This window comes from Nematolebias whitei, chromosome 1, assembly GCF_014905685.2.
Source record: "Nematolebias whitei isolate Nwh7 chromosome 1, NemWhi1, whole genome shotgun sequence".
Taxonomy (NCBI): Eukaryota; Metazoa; Chordata; class Actinopteri; order Cyprinodontiformes; family Rivulidae; genus Nematolebias; species Nematolebias whitei.
The window spans coordinates 24,240,491-24,266,050 of NC_056498.1; the positions used below are offsets into that span (position 1 = coordinate 24,240,491).

Here is a 25,560-nt window from a genome sequence, read left to right on the forward strand (position 1 = left end):
ATACAATCACCAGACGCATTGAAGAAATCGGGGGTAATGTATATGCCCAGCTGCAGCAGAAGACGAAAGAATTTGAATTTTTTTCATTAGCACTGGATGAGAGCACGGACGTGCAGGACACCGGCAACTGCTCATTTTTGTTCGTGGAGTTAGTGCAAACTTTGAGATCTGCGAGGAGCTGGCAGCCCTCCAAAGTCTCAAAGGGACTACGACGGGGGAGGATATTTTCGGCAAAGTGTACCAAACCATGGAAGAGTTGGACCTGGACTGGTCAAAGCTGGCCAGCATCACAACTGATGGGGCTCCTAATATGGTGGGCATGTCTCGGGGTCTAATAGGACGCATGAACCGGGAGATGGAAGAACGAGGTCTCACCGCCCCGCTACAAGTCCACTGTCTAATTCACCAGCAAGCACTGTGCTGCAAAGTGTTGGCTTGGGATTCTGTCATGAAGGTTGTGGTGTCATGCATAAACTTCATCAGAGCAAAGGGACTTAAACACAGGCAGTTCCAAGAATTCCTGTCTGAACTGGAATCTGCGCACGGCGATGTGCTGTACTACACAGAGGTCCGATGGTTGAGCCGGGGCAGAGTTTTGAAGCGTTTTTACGAGCTGCTACCTCAAATTAACGCATTTCTTCATTCACAAAACAAAACGGTGCCAGAGTTGATCGACCCAGAATGGAAATGACACCTCGCATTTTTAACAGACATGACAGAAATGCTGAACAGCTTTAACTTGCAGCTACAAGGCCAGGGGAAACTCATTTGCGAAATGTATTCCCACATAAAAGCATTTGAGGTGAAACTAGAGCTGCTTTTGGGACACGTGAAAAAGCACAGCTTCGTCCATCTCCCTGCTACACAAAACCTCTCTGCAGAGAACCCAGCGGTCCCGTTTCCAGCTGAAAAGTGTGTGGAAGCACTGGAAATGCTGAAGGCGGAGTTCGGTGCACGATTCCGTGAACTACATGTTTATGCAAAAGAAATCAGTCTTTTCCAGAACCCCTTTGTTGCCGACATTGACGAAGCCCAGCCTTCTTATCAGTTTGAGTTGGCCGAGTTACAGAACTGTGATGTTCTGAAAGACGCGTTCAAGCCCAGCGGTCTCATTGACTTCTATGCCGCCCTCCCAAACGACACGTACCCTAACATCAGAAAACACGCAAGGAAGATGTCCACACTTTTTGGCAGCACATATATTTGCGAGCAAACCTTTTCACGCATGAAACTGCTGAAAACTTCAATGAGATCAAGATTGACAGATGAACACCTGCATCAGTGTTTGAGACTGGCAGTGACTAGAATGGAACCTGATATTCAACTTCTCACCAGCCAGATACAGGCCCACAGTTCACACTGATGAACATACAAAGGTAAACTCACTTTTCTGACTTGAATGAGTCATTCTGACTATAAAAAATATAATCATAATAACCCTCTCTGTCAATACCCCAGAGAGGGTTATTTGGTTATTGTTTATTTCATAAATAATGTTATTTACTTCCTGAATTTTGTTCTGTGAAGAACCCAGAGAGGGTTATTTGGTTATTGTTTATTTCATAAATAGTGTTATTTACTTCCTGAGTTTTGTTCTGTGAAGAACCCAGAGAGGGTTATTTGGTTATTGTTTATTTCATAAATAGTGTTATTTACTTCCTGAATTTTGTTCTGTGAAGAACCCAGAGAGGGTTATTTGATTGTGCTTTCTGGAAAACAATAAATTTTTATGTTTAGGCACTCCTGCAATCGTCACACTTTTTCTGTTACTAACTGACTCCGGCCCCCCACCAGAGAAGGGAAAAGTTATGTGGCCCTCACAGGAAAAAGTTTGGGGACCCCTGATGTAATAGGTAAAAGTGGCTATTAATGACACAATTGGCTTGCCGTAGCCTGCCACTTTCGTCTGCCTGGAGCAACCCTCAAATCAGCTTCATTTCGCTGAGCCGCCCTGGCGAAATGCAGCTAATTTGACCATTGAAGTGCATTTATTAAGTAAAAGTTCAACTGAGACACCTTTACTATAAAGTCGAGCTAACAAATAATTGTTTTTAGGGGATAATCTTGTTAAATTTTTAAGAAATTGACAGCGAGTCACCCTCTTCGCGTTCATGTTTCCGCATATCGGCTTTTGAAAATGCAGCTGATTTGACCATCAAAGTGCATTTATTAAGGAAATGTTAAAATTAAATGTTAGACTGAGACACACCTTTACTATAATTTCGAGCAAACAAATATTTTTTTTTAAGTGTTAATCTTGTTAAAGTCCTCCCGTGCACGCACCCGCAGCCACCATTTGGCAGCCAATTGATTTTTGGTACAACACTGGTCCACATTTCCAGGTTCGGCCCAAATTTCCCGGTTTGGACCAAATTTCCTGGTTTGGCCCACATTTCCAGGTTGTCAGTGGTGATGAGTAACAAATGCGACCCGTCAGCGGTGACACATAATAGATGTGACTTATACGGCGAAGCGACGTATTCAAGGATTTTTCCACTTTATTAGACATATTTGGACTGATGCGACATTTACGGCGAAAAATACGGTAAACGTGTTCACTTTGTTTGATTTGGCTCAGTTTTGTCAGATTCGTTCACACTGAACAAGAGGATCCAACAAGAGTATTTTAGGGCCCTTGCTCTTTTTACTCTATATTAATCAAATCTGTGATCAGCTTAAATTCTCCTCTTACCATATATATGTAGATGATACAGTTCGATACTCATCAGTGCCCCCTCTAGATGCAGTACAATCAAATCTTCAGACTGATTTTAACACCGTACAGAATGTTCTCTCTGATTCAAAATTAGTCCTGAATGCTAGCAAAACCAAAGTTATGCTGTTTTCCCATAATTCTGCGGTAATCATTCCTTCTATTAAAACACTGAATGGTGATATCATAGAGCTTGTAGACACATTATTTGGCTGGATAAAAATGTTAATTTTAAACATCACATTACATATCTAATAAAAAAAAAGCTAAAACATACTTTTTTTTTGTATAGACTGAAATCATATTTTTCTATTTCCTCTCATAAGCGGCTTGTAACAAGTTTGCTTTTATCCCAGCTGGACTAAGGAGACACACACAGTGTATATGCCTCTCCCACTACTTTAGCTAAACTGGACTCCATGTATCATGCTGCTCTGAGGTATGAAACAGGTTCACCTTTTACAACTCACCATTGTACTTTATATACCCTTGCTGGACTGATTTCACTCAATATTCGAAGGATGAAGCATTGGTATATTTTCATATACAAAGCCATTTTAGGAAAATTACCATCATACATCCACTCCCAAGTTCATTTCACTCCAGAACACAGTCTCAGGGCCAGTAGCTGGCTGTGGTTTAAGGCACCCTTTGTGCGCACAGAATCAAGAAAGATGAGTTTGACCTATTTCGGACCATGGTCTTGGAATGATCTGCAGCTTAAGTTGAGGTTAGTCTTTTATTCCTTTATCTAATTATAAACAAAAACTGTCAGAGGTTTTAGTCACATGTTGCACCTGTAACTTTTAAGTGTCTTAAATTGTGACATTTTTTAAACTTGCATTGTATTTTATTTCTTACTGCTGGCTGTTTTGTTGTAAATATTTTAATACTACTGTTACTGTTATTAAGACTGTTGCTGTAATTGTAATAGCTTGTTTGCACCTTGAACATTGCCCAAGACATCCTTGTAAAAGAGATTAATAATCACAATGTATTTATTTCCTGGTGAAATAAAGGTTTAAATAAAAAATGAACTTTTAAAAAAATCTACACTTTGTTGTTTAAACTGTAATAGAAGTTTAAAGTGACTCAATATCAAAAGAAATGTTAAAGCTGCTGACAGCTGCTCATTAGGGTTACCATGGTAACCACACATCTGGGTCTGTCTCTCCCTGATAGTACTGTTAATCAGACAAACAGGCAGAAAAAGCATGAATCTAACAGTCATTTTGTGAAAACATTACGATAATATTCGTAAACTATAAGTGTCTAATGGTCACACTTTTTTAATGCTGCACTAAATTGGAAAAACTTGCAATTATATTATCGTTGAATTGTTGTGACAGTATGGCTGCAATAAACTTTTGCTCGTCGTTTTTTTATTCTCGTTCTGCCTATGATTATAAATACATTAGTTTTTTGTGTGCGTGTGTTTGATTTTGATATTAACCCTAATATTGTGATAACGGTCAACTTTCAATGTAATGTGTGGCTCTAATTTTCTTCGACAATTTTTTTTATTTATATGAAACTGTTTTGAAAATTCAACACAACAAACAAACACATTTAAAAAATTTTTTAAAAAAGTAGCTGCACCACCTTCACACAATTGCCACTCATTTCTTACGTTTGCAATGCCATGTGGCATCTGTTCACATTTTTACAGCAAATTTCAAGTTAAGGTTTGTAGCATTTCGAAGCGCTGGCAATGTGAACGGCTTGTTTATGTATTTGCAGCCCGAACCCTCATAGTCCATAAATTTTAATATTCCCTGTGAGTGCTATACCCAAGCAAAACAAAAAAGCACCTCACAAGTCCCTCGCCCAGAGCGCTAGTTTAGCTTCACCAAGTTCCCCAAGATGCACAATACACCAGGCGTGCACTCGCTGTTCCCCATCTTTCAGGCGCCACTTTTCCACATGCATTTTCCATGACTTGTTGGCGATGCTAAACAAGCCTAACAACAGCCTCTCGACTCACAGCTCAGAAGAAAAGCTACGACTCGCTTCACAGTGTGATAATTTTCAACTGGTAGAGGAGGCCAACGCCTCTCCTCAGCTCTTCCAAAACAAAGCTGGGGTACAGAAGGAGGGAGGGTGGTCCTGTGTTGTGCCTCCGGCTTCTTTTTGTGTTTACCAGTCACTGCATGGGGCTGATGTGCTTTTAAATTCCCATTCCCTGCTAGAGCTAACTGGCCTTAGCCTCTTCATGCCATTTGCCCTAATAACGTGGGCCGGAATCTCTGTGGGGGTAAAAGTAGCCGCCATCCTGAGAGCGGCTAAACGACACAGTGGAGTACATTGATGGGAAGGATTAAACGCCCGCACGCAGGGCGGCAAAGCCACGAGTTCTCTGAAGGGCACTACAAAGAGAGAGAATATGTAAAGTCTTCACACGGAGAATTCACCAGCTTACTGTACGTCAGAGGGCAGTGTTGATATAATTTACATGTTGTTTCAACAAAAGGTCAAGCAGTTGTGCTGTGATTTGGAGAAGATCTATTCTCCTATTGGAAAATGAATTCTGCAAATCAAAATGCACCATTCCCCTACATCGATGTTTTGTGCATTTCTTGTTGGGGGAGTAGGGGTGTCCTATAATGTCTTTTGTCATAAAAGGTTGAGGCAAAGGAGTAAGAGCTATCTGGCCCTTTATATTTATTCAATTATTTATTTTAATTATTGTTTTAAATTATTATTTTTTAAAAGGCACACCTCAAATGTATTTATTCAGCACTGAGGTTCTTGAGGGCTATCCCTCCTGCATGTTTAGATGTTTCTCTGCTCCAACACACCTGATTTGAATCGATGGGCGATTAACAGGCTTCTGCAGAACATGAAGAGGTAATTCAGCCATTGAATCGGGTGTGTTGGAGCAGAGAAACAAGTAAACCCTGCAGGATAGTGACTCCTGAGGACCAGGACACCCCTGAAATGGCGCATTCAAAAACTGCTGTTGGCTAACATGCTGTTTATAAAAGTGTAATAAGATAATAAAACACAAGAGACCTAAAAATACAAACTAAATTAAAAAAAATAAATTGCTAAGACATAAAAATAAACTTTACAGAGCTGCATTAGCTGGTTGGTCAATGCCGCGGTCTTGTAATCTTGAGGTTTGAGCCAGGGCTTGATTTGTAAACCAATCAATGCCAGAATGCAATTAGTGAGCAGTGGGGGGTGGAGTCCTCCCCCAGAAAATTTTGAACAAAGTAGAGGTGATTTCCTGCATTTTGCTGTATTTTAATGGGTTATTAAACATCTACGTTTACCTACATTTGTAAACACTGCCTGTGGGCTCCTGCCCATGTACGACTGCCTTGTTAGCTTGGCCCTCACCCCCACCATTCTTTTAGGGGAAAAAAAAATTTAAGGGTAGAAGCGGAAATGCTTACTTGAAGAGGCAACTTGTATGTGATATTAAGAAGCTTGTAAATGGCTGTTGTGTTTAAAACGAGTGTTTATGTAATTATTTTCAGTTTTCATATCCAATATAAGTTTTATTCATTCAAGGCAGCCATATTTGTTCATAACTTTATTATTGTTAGGTGTAGTGAATGTCCATGAAAACCAAAAACAAACAAAAGAATGTAACTGAAGGTGAATGTTACTCGGTCACTTATTGCTCTGTGGATTTGTGGTTAACGCTGTACAAAGGAAATGTCCAAAAAAATCCAGTTTATGGTAGCTTTATTCCAAGTCAGCAGCCAAACAATTCGATACATATCCTCCCTTGCTGACACACCTGCTCTAGATCCTTCATGACTGCTCCTCTCGTTGCCCCACCTCCGACTGGTAAAAAACCATATGACCACCCACATGCCTCCAAACCTCTCTACGTACAGCCTACGTATTTATACCTCTAATACCCACATCCCAAATAAAAATAAATATATAAACTAAACAAATTATTAACCAACAAATTTATTCTAAACAGTTATGATTAAGCAAAAATGCTCATTTAAAAATCACACCTGAAAATAAGCTAATTTATAAACCAATAAACTAAATTCAAAGACAACAAAAAATAGACAAGTAGCTCCTACATTAGGCGTGAGGGTAACTGGATCCAAGCAAACCGTTACTGGAACGCACCCTGTCAAAATAAGAAAATTCTCAGATCCTGTTCCGGCAGGATCCAGCTCAAATTAAGTACTGGTCTGAGCCCAGGTTGAGTCAGGAGGAGCATCCAGCGTAAAACACTTGTCACATCATACATGTGAGTTTGCTCACTGTGGTGATCCGTTATCATCCCAGTCCCAAAAAGCTCTAAAGTGACTGGTCTGAATGACTATCGGCCAGTGGCCCTCACCCCGATAGTCGCTAAATGCTTCGAAAAACTGGTCATGACCCACATCAAAACAACTATCAACATCAACGAGGAGCCTCATCAGTGCATACCATGCATACCATGAGAACCGATCAACAAAGGATGCCATCTCCTCTGTGGTCCACACTGCGCTCAACCACCTGGAGCAGAAAAACTCTTACTTCTGTATGCTCTTTGTGGACTTCACATCTGCCTTCAACACCATGATCCCCCAAACCCTGATAGACAAACTATTCACACTAGGGCTAAGCCCCTCCATTTGCAACTTGGTACTAGACTTCTTAAAAGACAGACCACAGTCGGTGAGGATCCACAACTTCTCCTCCTCCACCATAACCCTCAGCACTGGCTCTCCTCAGGGATGTGTGCTGAGCCCTCTCCTGTTTACTCTGCTCACATATGATTGTGCAGCTACTCATTCAGGCTGTCACACTGTAAAGTTTGCAGATGATACAGCGGTGGTGGGATGCATCACACACAACGAGTCCAGCTACAGGCAGGAGGTGGAACACCTAGAGAGCTGTTGCAAAGAGAATAACTTTCACATCAATGTGAAGAAGACAAAGGAGATGATTGTGGACTTCAGAAAGAACAAACACACCTACACCCCCCTGAACATAAGAGGATCTGCGTTGGAAATGGTCTCCAGCTACAAATACTTGGGTGTACACATGAATGGCAACCTCAGCTGGGGCAACAGCACCACCAGCCTGATCAAGAAAGCACATTTGAGACTCTACTTCCTCAGGCGGCTGAGATGAGCTGGTCTGGGAAGCTCAGTCCTCACCTCCTTCTACAGGTGTGCAGTGGAGAGCATCCTGTGCTCCAGCATCAACGTGTGGCATGGAGGCTGCACAGCTGCAGAAAGAAAAGCTTTGCGGAGAGTGGAGAAGGCTGCACAGAAATCTGTTGGAGTCAGCCTCCCCACCATCACAGACATCTACACCTCCAGATGCAGGAAAAGGGCTACCTGCATCGTGAAGGACCCCACTCACCCAATACACACTTTTTGCCCCACTCCCCTCATGCAGGAGGTTGAGGAGCATTAAGTGTAGAACCACTAGACTGAGGAACAGCTTCTACCCTGAGGCTGTTAGACTCATGAATCTCTAACCAGAATAATCACTGTGAAAAATCACATCATGTTGCTGCTGATCTGTTTCATGTTGCTGCTAGTCTGTTTCATGTTGCTGCTGATCTGTTTCATGTTGCTGTGTTCATGCGTGCTCATCCGCTCACACAGACTCATGTTCATGCTGCTGTTCGACATAATGTTTTTATGCTATTAGTGCTTAGTGTATATTTAGCTGATGTTTTTCTTAGTTCATATCTTAGATCTTATTACTGTTTTTCTTTTACATTTTATTGTTGGATGTAACTGGGACCCTGTGTACATAATCTCATTCCACCGCATGTACCACATGAGATGTGAATGACAAATAAATCTTTCTGACTCTGACTTAGGAAGAGAGCAGCCGAAAGAACAACAGGTAAGCTAAAAAAAAAAAAAAAATTATGAAAAAATGTAAACTTACATGCTGTATTCAAAGCCAGTGAGTACTGAGGCACTGAGAGTTGGAGCCTGTCGGATATAATTTAGGAACTACAACTGCAAACGTCCAATCACTCTGTCCATGAACCTCGAGTTGAAACGAAAGGGTATAAGCTGAGCTAGCAAAATATACAAATGCAGAATTGTCTGAACAAGAAAAAGTTTGGCAAAAATCGTGTCAAATTAAAAAAAAAATTTTTTTTGTAAAATCCAATTTTATATAGCTTTATGTTAAGTAACACTGTTGGTTATGTGCAATATGTTTAAAAAAATAAAAACTGGGATTTATTTCTTTGTAAAACTATTGACCCAAATCCAGTCATCCAAAATATGTGAATCGTACCATAAGTCAGTCACAACTGATTGTTTTCCAAGAAAATTTCACGTATCATCTTAGACGTGAGATGAAACGTCTTAATTGAAAGGATAGGAGTATGGGTAATGATAGCCCCAAAAGCTACCCACACCCAAATGTGGCAGAACCAGACCTGCAAAAAATCTTGACCCAGACCCAAATGGGTTGGGTAGCCAAATTCTTTGTTTCTTTATTAAAAAAAACTTTTTACCACATCAACTTAGGATTTTCATTGTTGCTGTTGCAGCAATCATTAACTGCTTGATGTATTCTAACGTATTGCACATTATCTTGTCATTTTTCATCTACAAACATTAAAGAATGTCCTAAAAAAAAAAAACAGTTGCAAGCTACATGGCGTATATGAGCATATTTGTGTACAGCTAAAGAACTGCCGAAAGTGGTGTCACATTTCACAATGTATTATTTTACTACTACTCCTTGTAACTTTGAATTAAGGACCAAGAGGTAGTATTCAGTCTAACACTGGAGAATGTGACTATCAGTTCCATCATCCTGTTATCTTTACCTGTGTCTTCTTTCTGGGCCGTGGGGAGCAGGTGCCTATCTCCAGCAGTCACTGTGCGAGAAGTGGGGGACACCTTAGACAAGTCACAAGTCATCACAGGGCCATAAAGAGACAACCATTTACCCTCTCACTCACACCTACAGACAATTAAGAGTTATCAATTAACCTAACATTCACGTTTTTGGTCTGTGGGATGAAATTGAAATTCCCAGAAAAAAAACACGCCTGCACGGGGAGAACATGTAAACTCCACCCAGAAAGGCCTCAGGTCGGGAGGAGATCTCGGAACTTCCTGCCGAGCAACCACAGCTCTAACCACTGTTCTACCATGCTGCCTGACTTAATCAGTTATCGCAGCTAATTAAAGAGTACCCTTAAAGCAGTCCTGGGCAATCATTTGACACCACTTCCAAACCACGTACTAGCACTGTGTGCCCATCTACATTTCCTGGAGCCAGTCTGATATGGCATTACATCCTGTGTTATTGTAGAGCACAAGCCTTCTGTGAAATGCAACCACTTCCTTTGCTGTCCTCTAACAGGGTGAAAACAATATGACATATCAAGTGGAAAAATGAGCCATGCGCCAAAGATCTGAAAGCACATCAAACGACAAGCCAGACAGCGAGGCATAAGCTGTCTTATTATAGTCCTGAAGGAAACATGAATAGATGTAGCACTCTGTTTTACCTCTGCCCTCAATTAATTCTCATGAATCCAGCCACCATGTATTAAAATGGCCAGATGCTAGGATGGATTCTGTTGGGAGCAATGGCATGCAACAAAGTGATATGAATCATCCCCCCACACTGTGTGGCTACACGCTGTCAGAGATTTGGTGACACAATTTATGGAAAAAGCAAAACATGGTACAGTCACCCAAGAATGAATGAAGTGTCAAAGCAGACACTGCTTTCAGGAAAACACACATGAATTTAACGTGTTTATAATGTCCACCATACAACTGATGCAAATGTGACTCTTTATCAGATTCAATTAAACTAGAAATGCAAATAGGAGGCTCTGTGCCATGAGTCAGGCCATGTTAAATATTCAAACAAAGATAATCATCTGTGGATTAGCCTCATTTTGGCTCAAAGAACTGCACTTGACAATTGACTCTTTTTTTGAAACGGAGTAATCATTTGGAGAATTTTAAAACCCTCCTGGAAGTTTCTACTCAAACCTTTTGGTCACTGATTTATTTATTCTCTAATGGTTTCATTGAACTGTTTAAAAGGGTACATTTGTCAATTTGCAACAGTAAAGAGGGCAGGAAATGTTGGGTTTATTCAACATTAAATGCTATGCATGAAACGCTTTCTGTTCCATAGATTCAGTCCCATTTGAGAGATAATATTCATGCGAGTGGCTAAATGTATCGCCACTGTGAAACCAAGACCTGAGGGCATTTTTAGAATGATCGAACATGCATGGATTTTAGCCCCGTATCTTGCACTGCTTTAGCCTCACTATCCTCTGCACTAAACGTGACCAGTTTCTCATTCTGTCCAGTCTTAACACACCCAATTCAAATTCTATTTCACCCCTTTCCCATTCATTTTTAGAACTATCTTGTTTTGTCCCATTCATTCTGGGCAGAAGAATACCCTGACTTATTTTTTGGGAGGTGGGAGATGTAAAGGAAAGCAAAGGTTCAGGGTTTTCAAACCCTAAAAATGGTATTTTTCGGGGGCAAATGTTAAAACAAATGTGTATGAGCCGCACTTGCAGAAAACTTACAAATAGAAGAATTGGCATCATCAAAGGAAGAAGCGGGTAAAGATGGATGGATGGATGGATGGATGGATGGATGGATGGATGGATGGAAATAATTTTCCTTGCACTAAAACCGTTGACGTGTTTAGTTTGATGTGGTCTAATGCAATGGTTCCCAACTCTGATCCTTGAGGAACACCATGCTACATGTTTTAGCTGTTTCCCTGCGTTGACACATCTGATTTAAATGAATGGGTGATTAACAGGCTTCTGCAGATCATGAGGAAGTAATTACGTAATTAGAGCAAGAAAACAACTAAAACATGCAGGATGGTGTTCCTCAAGGACCTGGGTTGGGAACCACTGGAATGTATTACAAAAAGGTAATAGTTTGAGTAACATTTCTCCATTAAAACAATCCATTGTCCCAGTCAATGTTTTAATGTCTAGTTTAGGGGATCTTGATGTAACATGGTTAGGTTTTATTGATCTACTCTTAACAAGCATTACCAAGAAACTATGTTAAAGACTTGCAGGGTACGTAGTTTTCCACACCATGTAAGGGCATTCTGATGTTGCTTTCCTTTACGTAAGAGGAAAGTGTTAACCCCTAACCGCATGGTTAAGGGTTAACACTAAACATTGACATTTGGTCTGAACCATTCATTATCAGCCCTGAAACAAAAGCTTTGGAATTTGGAACATTACCTGTTCATCAGACAGTTTGAGGATCCTCCCATTTCTGAAAGGATTGCGTCTATAAATCTACATCTGCATACATTCGTCTTCCATTGTAATTTTTTTTTTAACTCAGTCCATTTGAAAGAGGGAATCATAACATTATATTCATACTTAGCTTCTGTTGTCCTAATTGGTATGAAGAGTACAATCTGATAAGCTGTAAAACCGTGACTTACGTGCAGCTTTACGAGACAGAAATAACATTTATGAGCGTATATTCCTTGCCAAAACTATTTTTTTTCTTTCTTTTGGCACATATGTCTTCATAATACAATCTCTATCTGCCCTGTATCTCCTGCACCTGTGCTTACCAAGAAAATTCATCAAAACTGCTTTTTTAAATCAAAAGAATAAACTCCAACGTGCTGACATTCAGTGTTTTATTACCAGCCACATAGCCACCTACAGTTAAACGCCCATGTTGCCCCTATATTCCGATCTGTGCCGTGCCGCTCCATCTGGGCCATGTGAGGTCACTGCACACGCCACCTGCTCCGATCAGGTTCTTGCCTTGGCTTCTGGGTGGCATCTCTGGACACGTGTAGAGACGCAGATGTATAGATTAAGTACTACAAACACACACACATACACATTTATAAGATGTGTTGCTTTGGCCCGCTCGCACACAATCTGTACAAATTAACATTTTCAGTGGCAGAATCTTTTTATGGGTTTCTGTGCAATTTTGTGTTTAATGAGACTTACTGTATGTGGTTCACTAATTTAGGAAGACAATTGCTCTTTGCATGCTCAGGTGGACTTAATGGGCTTGCAAGAGTAAAAATTGGATTGGGGTTAGCATATTCCATGGAGTGAGTCTCTTATTACAGGAGTGTATTGTCAGAATGTACCTTCATGGAAACAGTGTCCGTGCAGGGGGAAAAATAACTATTATTTTTAACAAGCGCTATTTGTTCTAAATCTGATTGCACATTTAACCAAATCGCCAGGAAATTCCCAACGTGACCAATAACAGAGACGAATAGCTGAGACAATAACGTTCAGCAGTGACAATTACTCCAGCAGTAAACCCGTCAGTCCTCCCAACAGAAAAAGAGCCACCCTGTTTGAATTATCCACAAAGCTTCTGTTTTTATTTCGCCGAGGTCGTGTTGCCTACACACATCCTGTTGACAGTGTATACACGACTCACACTACCACCTGTCCTTTTCATTGTCTCCGAATGGACAAAGAAATTTGGCCCAAAGGACTTGAGTTACCTAGTTTGAACTTTTACACGCCAAACAAAAGGAAATAAATGTTCCAGTCTTGGCTGGGGGTAAACTGCTCCAGCAGGAGAATACTTGTTCTCTTTCTGGAACTTGTTTGAAGTTCGCTTGAAGGGATAAGTCAGCACTTTTTCATGCAGTCTGTGAAAAAATTGTAAACCATTTATATCTTGCCTCTTATGGACAACTTTCTGAACAACCTCACTTTGGAGAAAGTTTAATTTTGACACATTTGGCGAGCTAACGGATTCTCACAGCAACCTCTATCTCTAACATCTACTGATGCTAGTGCAGCACTTTTCTTAGACCTGTCTAAAGCTTTTGACAAGTTGACCCATGACATTTTATGTCATAAGCTCTCAGAAATTGGTTTCTCGGATGATACTATTGGTTGGTTCTCTTAATTATCTCTCAGATTGGAGGCAATGTGTTCAACATAATGGTACTTCTTCCAGCTATCTAACTGTTAACAACGGTGTACCACAAGGTTCAGTCTTAGGACCCACCCTCTTTACAATCTAAATAAGTAATGTAGGTTAGATCATTCCCGATGCATCCATACATTTCTATGCCGACGGCACAGTTGTTTATTGTCAAGCTAAAACAGTTGCTAAGGTTTTCCAGCTTTTACAGTCTGTTTTTGACATCACCCAGTCAGACTTGTTCCGCCTCAAACTTGTGCTAAATGCTGATGAAACCAAAGGGATGTTGTTTACAAACAGGAAGTCAGTCCCAGCAGTGCTTCATTCTATTTTATCTTCAAAAGGTGTTCCTATTGAGTTTGTCGATTCTTATAAATACTTGGGTAACTTGGTCAATTTGCATCTCTCTTTTAAGCCCCACTTTGAAAACTTGGTAAAGAAACTGAAAGTGAAACTGGGGTTCTTTTTTAGAAATAGATCGTGTCTAACTCAGAATGCTAGGAAACACTGTGTAACTGCTACTTTCCTTCCCTCCATTGACTATGATGACATTATTTACATGAATGCTCCTGAAAGCACCTTGCAGATGTTGGATGCTGTCTATCACGGTGCGCTAAGATTCATAACTGGCTGTAACTATCGTACCCATCGTTGCACCCTGTCCAGTTAACCAGTGAATACAGGGTGCAACGATGGGTACGATAGTTACAGCCAGTTATGAATCTTAGCGCACCGTGATAGACAAACAGAAACAGGGTAAGGTAAAGGTAAGCTAGCTGTTAGCTCGCCATCATCAGCCTGGTCAAATTTAAACTCTGTTTGTCCAAAGTGAGGTTGGTCAAAAGGCTATCTACAACAGGTAAGATGTTGATTGTCCATAGTCTTCCCAATGCCACCTAAACTATTGCATTAAACCAAACAATAGATTGTATGACAATGAAACAAGTTGATTTAGGCGCTGGGAACCGGAAATAGTCCTGCAAAACATATTAACAAAATGCTTATTAGCTTTAAAGCTTAAATACCACCTACCTTTTACCCTTCAGTGGTGGGTGTTGTGTCAGCACAATATCTAATAAACCAAGGGACATGTTTTATTGAAAGTCACTCAAATCCTTGGTTTTACCTCTAGAACTAATAAACTTTTGACGTTAGTCCAATTCAATATGTCTGCTTAGAGAACACCACTCAGTTTTACAGACATTGAACTAGAATTTGGCGTGGTAGTAGCCGAGAGTCATTCACAACAAATTCTCTGAGTGCAACCACATCTTAGATCTCCCAACTGTGCATTCGACTGTGTGTAACGTGGTTTATAAGCTGGGACCAAAACTGCTTTAACTGCATCGTTTCCCAACATAAACTGGTTTTAGTTTGAAGGTCCTACACTGAAGGCGGCGGGCGATATGCATTCCTTCAAGAAATTCCAGGTCTGTTGTTTTACTGTGCTTGTGCTGAGAATTTATTTGTATTTTTTACAGTTTCTAAACTCTCTGCTCTTTTGTAACGATGAATAATAATTTCACCAATAAAATCCTAATTAATCAAACCTAAAAAAAAGTAAACTTTTATAATCAGTTTTTTAAGCAAGGCTGTTTGTTTCCAAGTTTTTTTAATTCAGTTTGATTTGCTTGTATTGGATCGATTTGTATTCTCAAACGTTCCAATACAAATGGAGGACAATGGGTGACAACAATGTCTAAAATAAAATAAAAACTACTAAAACACTTTCCCATTTCAGGTGGCTAAATTAAAGACCTTGCCATCCTTGAAGGAATTCTTATCACCTGCTGTGTTTTGCATTAAACTTTTCAGACTAAGATCGTGTCATGTAGCAAAATGACAGAGTTGTAGCTGATTTGCTGAAACCTTGAACATAACATTATGCTCAATGTTATGAAATATTGTAAGACAGAGTATGTGTTTTGAATCACTCTCAGCTACTACCATATCAAATTTTAGCATGATATTTGTTAAACTGACTGAGGTATAACCATTTTTGTGTTAGCTAATGTCACCTAGCTGTGGCAGCTATCTTGAATTGGATTGAGTCTAAATGTTAATCACTCGTAGAGGCACATCAATTGACTATTTTCTTATAGTTTCATTTAAATATGTCCAGTGGCTCATTAGATATTTTGCTAACAGACAGACAGTGTTACTCCAGTTTTTATCGTCAAAGTTTTATACATAGATTTTATGCAATCGATTAGCGCTCAGGATATGAGTTGTGGATCAGTCTCAGCTACCACCTTGCCAACTTTTAGTTCAAAATCTGCCAAACTGATTGATTCATAACCATTTATGTGTTTCCTGAGGATGATTAGCTGAGGCGGCCATCTTAAATCGAATTGATCCCAAATGCAAATCAGTTAAAGGTAGCAATCAAATGACTACTTTCTGGAAGCATGGTAAAAATCCGTCCTGGGGTTTGTTAGATATTTTGCTAACAGACAGACAACGTTAATCCAGTCGTTATTACCAAAGTTTTAAACACTGATTTTATGCAATCACTTAGTGCTCAGGGAATGAGTTGTGGATCCGGCTCAGCTACCACCACACCAATTTTGAGTTCAAAATCTGTCAAACTGACTGATTCATAACCATTTATGTGTTTCGTGAGGATGATAAGCTGAGGCAGCCATCTTAAGTCAAACTAATTCCTAAAGCAAATCACTTAAAGGTATCAATCAAATGACTACTTTCTGTAAGTTTGGTTAAAATCCGTCCTGGGGTTCGTTAGATATTTTGCTAACAGACTGACGGACGAGCGCGCACAGAGAAACGGTCATGTTTAATTTGACGTTTGACAGAACGCTTCTTGTGTTGAAGTAAACTGACAAATCCTTTGCGTGCGTGCGTGCGTGTGCGCATGTGCATGTGTGTGTGTTAGGAGGATTTTACTCGTGCCAGACTCCGCCCGCTCCCCGCGCGTCACCGGCCCGAGCGGAGCACACACCGAGTCACTCCCCTGCCTACTTTTAATAGCTTTGTCATGTGATGGAAAGCAGTTGTAAGACAGGTGCCCTCGGTTCATTCTCGGCGAGGGGCAGCAGTCGTCTGCGTGAGAGCGAGTGGGAAGCGCGAGTGGATTTGTGTTTTTTTTTTTTTTTTACTTCATTTCTTTTTTTTTTTTTTTTTTTTTTTTTTTTTCTTTTTGGGGGGTTTTCGGGGACCGTCATTCACAGTGGCTGAATGGCGTGGGACAGGTGTAACCAGGACTCTGTGTGGAGAGAATTAGAGGTGAGAAAATAACCCGACGATCTTATCGCCCTGGAGATTTTTATTTTTATTTTTATTTTGTTTACTGGAATCATGGACAAGTCTCTGCTGTCCGAGGCTCGCGGGTGTTGATGCGCGTCTGGACGCGGCTGAGGATGCGAGGGATCTATCCAAACCCACCCACACACCCACACACCCACACACCCGCACACACATACATATGCACATATGACAAGAGGGAATCTTTATTAGTCGTGGCCAAAACTGGCACGAGAGGATCTGCTCCGTCTGTGCGTGTGTGTATGTGCGTGTGGGTGCAGAGAGGTGCTTTCATTGCCGAAATGTCTCTGAAGTCAGGTCCCCACGGACGATCCTCCCTCCTCTGATGAGTTCTGTCCGGATAGTTCTTGTTGTTTTTGACGCTTTCCCGGCGCGTTTTGGCGCAGGAGCATCCTCGGTGCAAAAGGCGCATGGAGCGCTGCCGGACCGGAGAGCAGCCGCATCCACATCAAGTCGGACATTTCTCTCAGGTTTTATGTACATTTATCTTGTTTAATAACCGTTGGCTCCAGTAGACTTTTATTTTAATCCCGTGGGGCTTCACAGTTTTTATCATGTGGCTGCAGTTCGTGATGAAGAGCTGAAGGAACAAACTTGCAGATTTTTTTGTTTTGTTTTGTTTTGGAAACGTTCGCCATAATTCAGCTCCATGGGAGTTTGAGCTGAAAGCTTATTATCAGATCGATTCTTGCTGCGTTTTTTTTTTTTTTTTTTTCATGTTTGCAAAACGAAAGCCAGTCAGGCAAGAAATCTGCCATCAGGGTTTTAGCTAATAACCATCCGAGCAGGTGTTTTCATGTGCGGCGCTGTGCGTAAATCACCGGAGCGCTGCGCTGCGCGCTGCATCCTGATGCTCTGTGGAGCTGGTCGGCGGCGTTATTTCATTAGTTTACCCAAGAAATTCAGGAGATAACAGAACAGGACGTCCAGTGCGTAAATATGTAAACCTTTGGTTGCAGTTGGTCCTGACTGACTGAATCAGAGCCCTCACCAAATGCCGCTGACGCGTTCTTCCCTCGTCACAGCCACCGTGTGGTGTTGGCACATTCTGAGGACATGAACTGTGACACCGATGTCTGGACGGGGTTTCTCCCCCACTTGGCACAGCATCCTTTTCTCTCAGCTTTTGCCTCGAGTCGAACCCCGACTTGAAAAGTCTGTGGGCCAAAATACCTCACGGCTTCCCCCGGGGATATCAGTCTTATATCTTTCTTTACGCCTCCATGTGGCGTTCCAAAACGCCTCTGCTAACTTATGAGTGTGTTTCAACTGAGACCGCAGGAAGAAAGAAAGGCTTAAAATGATGAATGGATGGAGCAGAGTCTAAATATCTTCTTTTTTACCTTTATTAAAAAAAATGACTTAAAGGCCACTGGGATTATTTTTTACATTGCTCTTTTAGTTTTTGCTGGGTTACACATTGAAAATAACTGTCTTTCCAAAAGATCTGATCAAAGGCTGCACAATACATTTATTCTATCATCATCACAATATTGTATCGTTAACACAATATTGTGTAGTCATTGCAATACATATACAGTATCGCCATCATAGGTTTTGGAGTGTCATGCATCAGTATCATCACAATACCATACATTGTCATGAAACTGTCATGTATTGTTATCATAATATCATACATTGGTCTGGTAACATCATGCCATGTGTAAAATCCTGTATTGTTGATATAATATGTATTGTTGCATGATACATATGTATTGTCACCATAGCATCATGCTGTCATCGTAATGTCTTATCGGATTATAATTGTGCAAAAGGTCAACGTCTCAAATTGTTTATATTAAACGTATTTGCTAGTCAGATGGATCCTTGTTGCTCTAAATGCCCACGGCTAATTTAAATGATAATGGCCAAAATGGAGACCAGAGAGTGCCCTGATGACATTAAAAATAGTGGAAAATGTGGGTTTATTGCAGCAACATTGTTCAGCTCTGGTTTATACTACACATACAACTCATACTAGTATTCATCTGTAGGAAACAGTGATCTGTCAACGTGCTGCCTCCTCTTGTCAAGGGACCTATCCAGCTCCAGTTCACCGCTCTCCTTTGCAGCCAGGCCAGGGTTGTTGATTTGCGTGTGGAGGAAGCAGAAGCAGCTGCTACAAACAGTACGCATTGGCTACATTACATAAAAGAGGCTGGTGAATAACAGACTGTCAACAGGCAGCGTTTAGTAGTCAGGGGGCCACCAGCAGCAACAGTGTACACAGTATGCTGGAGGTTGAAGTGGAAACAAGTTGCTCGTTCTGCAGAAGGCAGCTGACCTGCAGCCTGTCGGAGCTGCCATGTTGATAATAAATATGGTAATAGTTGGAAAAATTGTAGATTAATTGTGGCTGGGGAGAGTCATACCATGTGAAAGTGAGACACGAACATATATCATCTAACTGGGTTTAGAAAGAACCATCCATCCATTGTCTTTACCTGCTTTTTCTTTTTCGTGTTGCGGGGGTCACTGGTACAGCTACCACTGTGCGAGAGGCGGGGTACACCCTAGACAGGTCGCAACCATTTTTCCAATTTCCATGTGCTTCCAAAGCCGCCTTGAATAATTTAACGTTCGTTTTCTTTTACGAGACATTTAATTTCTTTGCCGCCATCTTTGTTCTGTTCCCTCCAGTGTGCTGCCTTGGTTGGTGAAGACCAGCCCCTCTGCCCGGACCTCCCTGAACTCGACCTCTCAGAGCTGGATGTGAGTGACCTCGATGCGGACAGCTTCCTGGGTGGCCTTAAGTGGTACAGTGACCAATCAGAGATCATTTCCTCTCAGTACGGGAATGAAGCTTCCAATCTCTTTGAGGTAAGTAAAGCTTAAAGAAATTGAATCATTTATGACCTACCATTACTCTAAAGGACAGCAGGTGAGCTGGAATAACAACTTACCCCCACTCCCCCCCCATCAAGCACAGTACCTTATCACATTCTTGAATGCGACCCAAACAATTTTTACAACTGTCACTGGTTTACAAATACAGTTTTGCATTGTACCGTAGCACAAAACGAGGAGATAAGGTCAGGGATGATCAGCTCAGGAGGACCTTTGTCCCTTGTTTGGCTTTTGGCCGTGACACAAGGCAGCTTTATCAAAACTCTTTTGAGTATTTATTTCAGCTTTAGGTCGGCACAGATCTAAGAAAATGTGTCCGTAGTAAACCAAGGACTGTGTTGCAAAATGCTTCTCAAAGGTTAGAGTGTAAAACTTTAATCTTTACACACACACATACACCCTCCTTTCTTTTCCTTTCTCCCCTCTTGTTCCTTTCCTTCCCTCTGGCACTATTTTTCTGTTCTCACCCGGTGGCAAGCGAAGTCCACAGAGGGTGATGATCTGGCTGGGGCCATAAAGCCATCAGTCTTGGGACTGAGTTCCAGTCCCCAGTTCATTATAAGCCTTTATCAGTGCCAAAGATAGACAAGAAAGAGTGAGATTGGATGCTTTAGCCTCGCCTCAGGAGGAAAAACCCTGCATGAGGAGCCAGTGTGAGTGTGTGCACGCCTTTGGCCCTGTCATGTGCTCACATTTCCAGGGTCTCTGCTGTGTGTCCTCAGTGGTCTTTGCAGACAGCGGTTGATAACGGACTAAATTCTTTCCGTATTCGGCCTTACCCCCCACCCCTAACATCCACCACCTATTTTAGAGCCCCTTTATATCGCCACACATTCTACTTCTCTGGACTACCCCAAACATTCACCCTCACAACAAGGGCGGGGGTCTTAAGTATGAGCTGGTGTGACCGTAGCTCCTCTGTAGTCGAGTGATATGGCTAGCGGCCATCGAGTGGCTCTGGGGAAGGATAAAAATACCATTGAGTCTATGCATGTGCCCGCGTGTGCGCATGCCATTTTAACACACAATAGAACTCAGCACCCCCCTCCGATGAGGAAACTTTGAGCGTGGAGCCGTGCGTGAGCCACGATGTGGGACGGAGCCTACATCTGTGCACCTGCACGTGCACATGCTTCAGCACTTCACAGCACGTGTTTGCCTCCATAGCTATTCTGTAAATTGCAGTAAGCGGGTGATGTTTTTACACACTCAACAAGCCAGCAGCTATTGTATAACCGGGAGGGGGTTATGGAGAGGCTTCTAATTAAGCTGCGAAAAAGTAGAGTTTTAAACTTTTTTTTTTTCCACCCTTATTTGGAAGTCGCCATATGAAGTTCATCATACAGCAAGACCCAGCTAATCCTACTTAATCTGACAGAGGAAAGTTTGCTGCTCGGCAAGAATCGGAAGGCTGTGGCAGCAGCTGTGCTCGCTGCAACCCCGTGATTGGCCTCTGTATGGAACAGAGAAACATCTACTGGAAAGTTGAAGATTAGAGAAAGTGTTAATAACTACCCAGATTTATATAAAAAAAAAACTGCAAGAGTACTTGCTTTTGTTGAAGCTCACCTTCCTCTTTTTTTTCCTGCATAAACCTGCTCTCAGCGATCCAGCAGGAAGCAGATTATCAAGGCTCTTTGGAGTAACGTGTACCAGCTGGTTGCAGCTGTCACACTGTGTCGCCCCCTTTTATATGTCCCCCATCAAACAACCTGCTCCCTAGAACAGCGTACCTGCGTTTACCGCTTAAAGAAATGATTTGCAGCTTTGACAGAAAGACAAACGCCCACTGGTATTTCTTGAACTTTTGTTCAGGTTCGATGTGACGTAGTAGCAAATTAATAAACAATGTCTGGCTGGATTAGAGCTAAAAAAAAAAGAGGCTCAAACTCTCTTTATAAATGGGAGAATGGAGATTTCAAGCAGTTTAAGTGTCTGTATCAATCCAACAAAGTTCAGTCAGGTCATCTGGATGGTTTCTTCTTTTTTGTTGAGACGTTTCGTCATTCATCCAAAGGACTTCATCCACTTTGAACCACTTTGGCTACGGCTGCCTCCGAGAAGTCGTCGGGGGAGAGGGCAGGCCCTAGAAACCATCTTATTATCAGCAAACTGGTTGTTCCACTATGTGAGTGTGCTGCTTGTGGGGACTGAGTTTGCTTGTGGCTCCTCGGACTGATGAAGTCCTTTTTGAAGAAGGGTGAAACATCTCAACAAATAAAAAATAAACCATCCGGATGACCTGACTGAACTTTGTTGAATTTTTTTTTACCTGGATTACTGAGCATGAACTTTGATATCTGTATCAGTGTTTCTGTCTGCACATTTGTGGGATCTGTTTAGCAGCAGGCAGACTTAGGTCACAAACTGTCCCCTAGCTGGCCTTTAGCTTCATTGCCTGCCACTGTCCCAACTGTCCCTGGTACAAAATGTGGAGAATGATCCACTGCACCACTCCCCCATTTTTTGTAACACACACAAACACACACATGTATGGCAGCCATCGCTCCAGGCCCAGCGTAACTGACACCTCTTCAAAAACGAGCCGACCGTGAAAGTCCATAGTCTATTTCTGACTGCAGTTGTTAAGGGGTAGTTAGTCCAATAAGTTCCCCATTTACAGCCAAAGATAACAGCATAGAAGTGTGACCCGACGTCTTTTGAACCGCAGGTCTCCTCTCAGATTTCATGTCCAGCTTCAACCGATTGATTGATGGAAATGCACCTCCGCGATTCGGGCTAATTCGGATACCAGCATTGACGACCCGTTGGCGGTCACAGGCACTTCACAGATATGCAGATGAAGGCATTTACAGCTGTTGTAGGCTGCGAGTCACACTGTTGTGATGTGAAAAGGAATTGGCACCCTTTGACGCACTTTTGTCATCTTTTCTTTTTATGTATTTATTTGTTTATTCTTGCGAGGTACGCTGACGGTAGATGGACAGGGGGACCGCAAACAGCAGAAAAAGGTGCAAATGATAGAAAACGACAGCAAATGGCAAGAGAGAAACGCAGAGAGACAGTGGAACAGATGGGTAGAGGAATAGTCACATGGACAAAGAGAAGCTTGGCTTTAAGCCAGCCAGAACTAAAGCCCATGGATTGGAAATAAAAGGTTGACGGGTTAGTAGGTAGTAAAATAAGATGCTGAGGCTTAAAGTATTATTTCGATATCGAACATGTTAGTGTACTCATGTGAGCACACATAACTTGGTCTTCATTTAAACTTTTTATTTCACTTCAACCAGATTTCAAATCGAGGTTTTAGCCTTCAACCAGCAATGAAAAGCTTTGCGTAGATTTATTTGTCGTATTGGACAGATGTGCCTGTTCTTAAGTTAAGGCAAGTTGGATTGATTGATGCCACGGGGATTTAACGTTTGCCTCAAGCGCTCATGCCTCTCCTGCAGACACATTTAAGCGTAAATTAGCTCAAACACTTGTTGGCGACATACGCCTGCGAGCTGAAACAGGAGTGTGCAGAACGTCACACACCCCTCTCTCAGAGCGATTGTCATGCACACACACACGCCAAAACAGCTGAAACCCTTATTGCCCCTGCTCCTTCTCCCCGCTGAACGCAGGGGTTAAGTTTATTTTGCAAATTTATGCTGACATTTGCGAGCGCACCACCCGTACCAGTTCACCGCTCCAGCAAAGGGTGTAGGAATTATCATATTCCGACTGTATAATATGATTTTCACAAGTGAGTCTTATTAGAATACACCATGCTTTCCTCATCTCGAGCTCTTCCGCAGCTTCACCGTGCTGATACATTGTTTGCACTGTCTGATGGAAGAAATCCTAAATCACTGTCGAAGCGCATTTTCAGACCCACAGTCATGCTGCTCTGAGACGCACAAATGAGAGCGAGTGTAGACAAATAGGCGCAGATGTATAGCAGGGAGAGATGCAGACATCGGCTGTCCAAGCCTGTGTCATCTTCGAGCGTCTGTCAGATCCACTCCACAACAAGAGCTCCCAACCCGCTGTGGGCTCTCTCCTTTTTTTTCTCTCTTCCCCTCACCATCCTCTCTCCGTCTTCTCGCTCCCAAGGCAAAGCATTTGTTCTTGGCTGATGGGAAGGTGGAGCAGCAGTGGCTAAACAAATATATTCTGGCCCACAACAGTCGCTTCTGGATAGAACGTCTGGAAGGGAGAAAAGAGCATTGGGAGTAGGGGGAGGATGGGGGTAGCGGATAAAAGGATAGTAAACAGAGAGGGTGGATGTTGCCAACAAAAAAAAAAGCTGCCCCATCCCACCCCGGGGAATGTTTGGAAAAAGAGCAAGGAAACGTCCGCAAGTCTGATGGTGGCTGCTTGGCTGCATGTCTTGTTCTCTCACACACTCAAATCATCGTCCCGTTGGGCGGTTGCTGCTGATTGATGCGTGTTTGGTGTTGCTGCCCCAGTTGAGCCCATGGCCCCCAGTGGATACCCTTCTGTCATCACAGCGACGCCACCACAATGTGTGGATTGGTGTGTCGCTCTGTGTAAATGAGAGGTCGTCCACAAAGGGAAGGTGGTATGTGTTTATGGATGATTTTTTTTTTTTTGTTAAACTTCTTCAATTTTGTATACAAATGGAAATAGCATCGTAGGAGCCATGAATTGGTATTTTAAAAAAAAGAAAAATGTTTCTGAGTTAAAACAAAATGCTTGAAACGCCAGCCTTACGTTTTTGTGTGGACTGTCGAAACCCTCTGTCTTAGGGTGCATTCACACCAGCCCTGTTGTTCCGAACTCTAGCCCATTTGCCTAGGAAGTCCGGTTCATTTGGGGAGGTGAGAACTCTCCATTGAACTCTGTAATGGAACAAAAAGGCGATCTCTGGCCCGGTCTAAAACCTAGGTCTCGGTCCGGTAGAAGAAAACTTGAGCGTGGTTTGAGTACAGTGTGAATGCAAGCAGACCAGGCACCGCTCCGCAAGCAGGAAGAGGACTACAGCGCAGAGCAAACAAACACGCATTTCTCATACCTCATATGGAGCTGTCAGCTTGCCTTGTGCGAAAAACAACATTCTCCATGGTCTTCCGCCTCATCTTCTGCTCATGCTGAGTCCATTGTTGAAAAATGACAAAATATAACTCCTAAAACTGCTAAAACTTGACGCCACTCCATTTTTGTTTTTATTTCCAGAAGAAGAAGTGTCTTCTTCAGAGGTTTTTGTGTTGTTTCATTCAGTAGTTCTTGGTGCAGCGCCACCACAGGCGAGTGGGGAAATAGGTTGGCTCGAACAGGTTGGCTCGACTGCACAGTGCAGTGTAAATGCAAACGCACCAGCTCAAATGTAAACAAAATGTTATGAATATTGGTCCCCAACCGAACCGAGTCTACTGGACTATCAGATGTGAAAACACCCTTACAGTAAAGGGCGTCATAGCCTTACCTCTATGCTAACCTACGACCCTAAGCCAGTCAGATGCAGCGACAACATTAATGGCAGAGTCCATACTTGTGTTTTGCTGTAAATGCTACACAAACCCAAACGTCCTTATTTTTCCTGTGTTTACAGTTCATATTCAGTGTGCAGGCTTTACGCACATGCTCTGTTCCTTGTTTCCTGTTTTTGGCATATTTTTGTGACATTACAGCAGCAGATACAGACCTGTCATAGTGATTATAAGATAGTATCTCATGGGGCTGAGATTGTTGGAGTTGGAAACACAAACTACACAAAAAATGTGATTTTTGACTCGGAACATGCTCATTTAAAAGTAAAATAACATGCTCAGAATCCAAGCAACCCAACTGCGAGAAAATTAATGTGAGGAAATAGAGAGTAACAAACATTGAGACATTTTGAACACGCTTTAAGAAATACTGTTCAAAATT

General features: G+C 42.0%; 1 protein-coding gene across 3 annotated transcripts in view; it reads left to right on the top strand.

The window, feature by feature from the left end:
* Window positions 1-25,560, top strand: part of ppargc1a (peroxisome proliferator-activated receptor gamma, coactivator 1 alpha) — a 599,527-nt gene that overhangs the window by 529,404 nt on the left and 44,563 nt on the right. For 2 of the 3 annotated variants that reach the window (XM_037675931.1, XM_037675939.1), the window contains exon 2: window positions 19,516-19,695. In XM_037675931.1, coding sequence (XP_037531859.1) covers window positions 19,516-19,695 — 180 coding nt within the window. Of the gene's footprint in view, window positions 1-16,582; window positions 16,837-19,515; window positions 19,696-25,560 lie in introns of those variants that run through there. The other variant, XM_037675946.1, reaches the window with a different exon arrangement.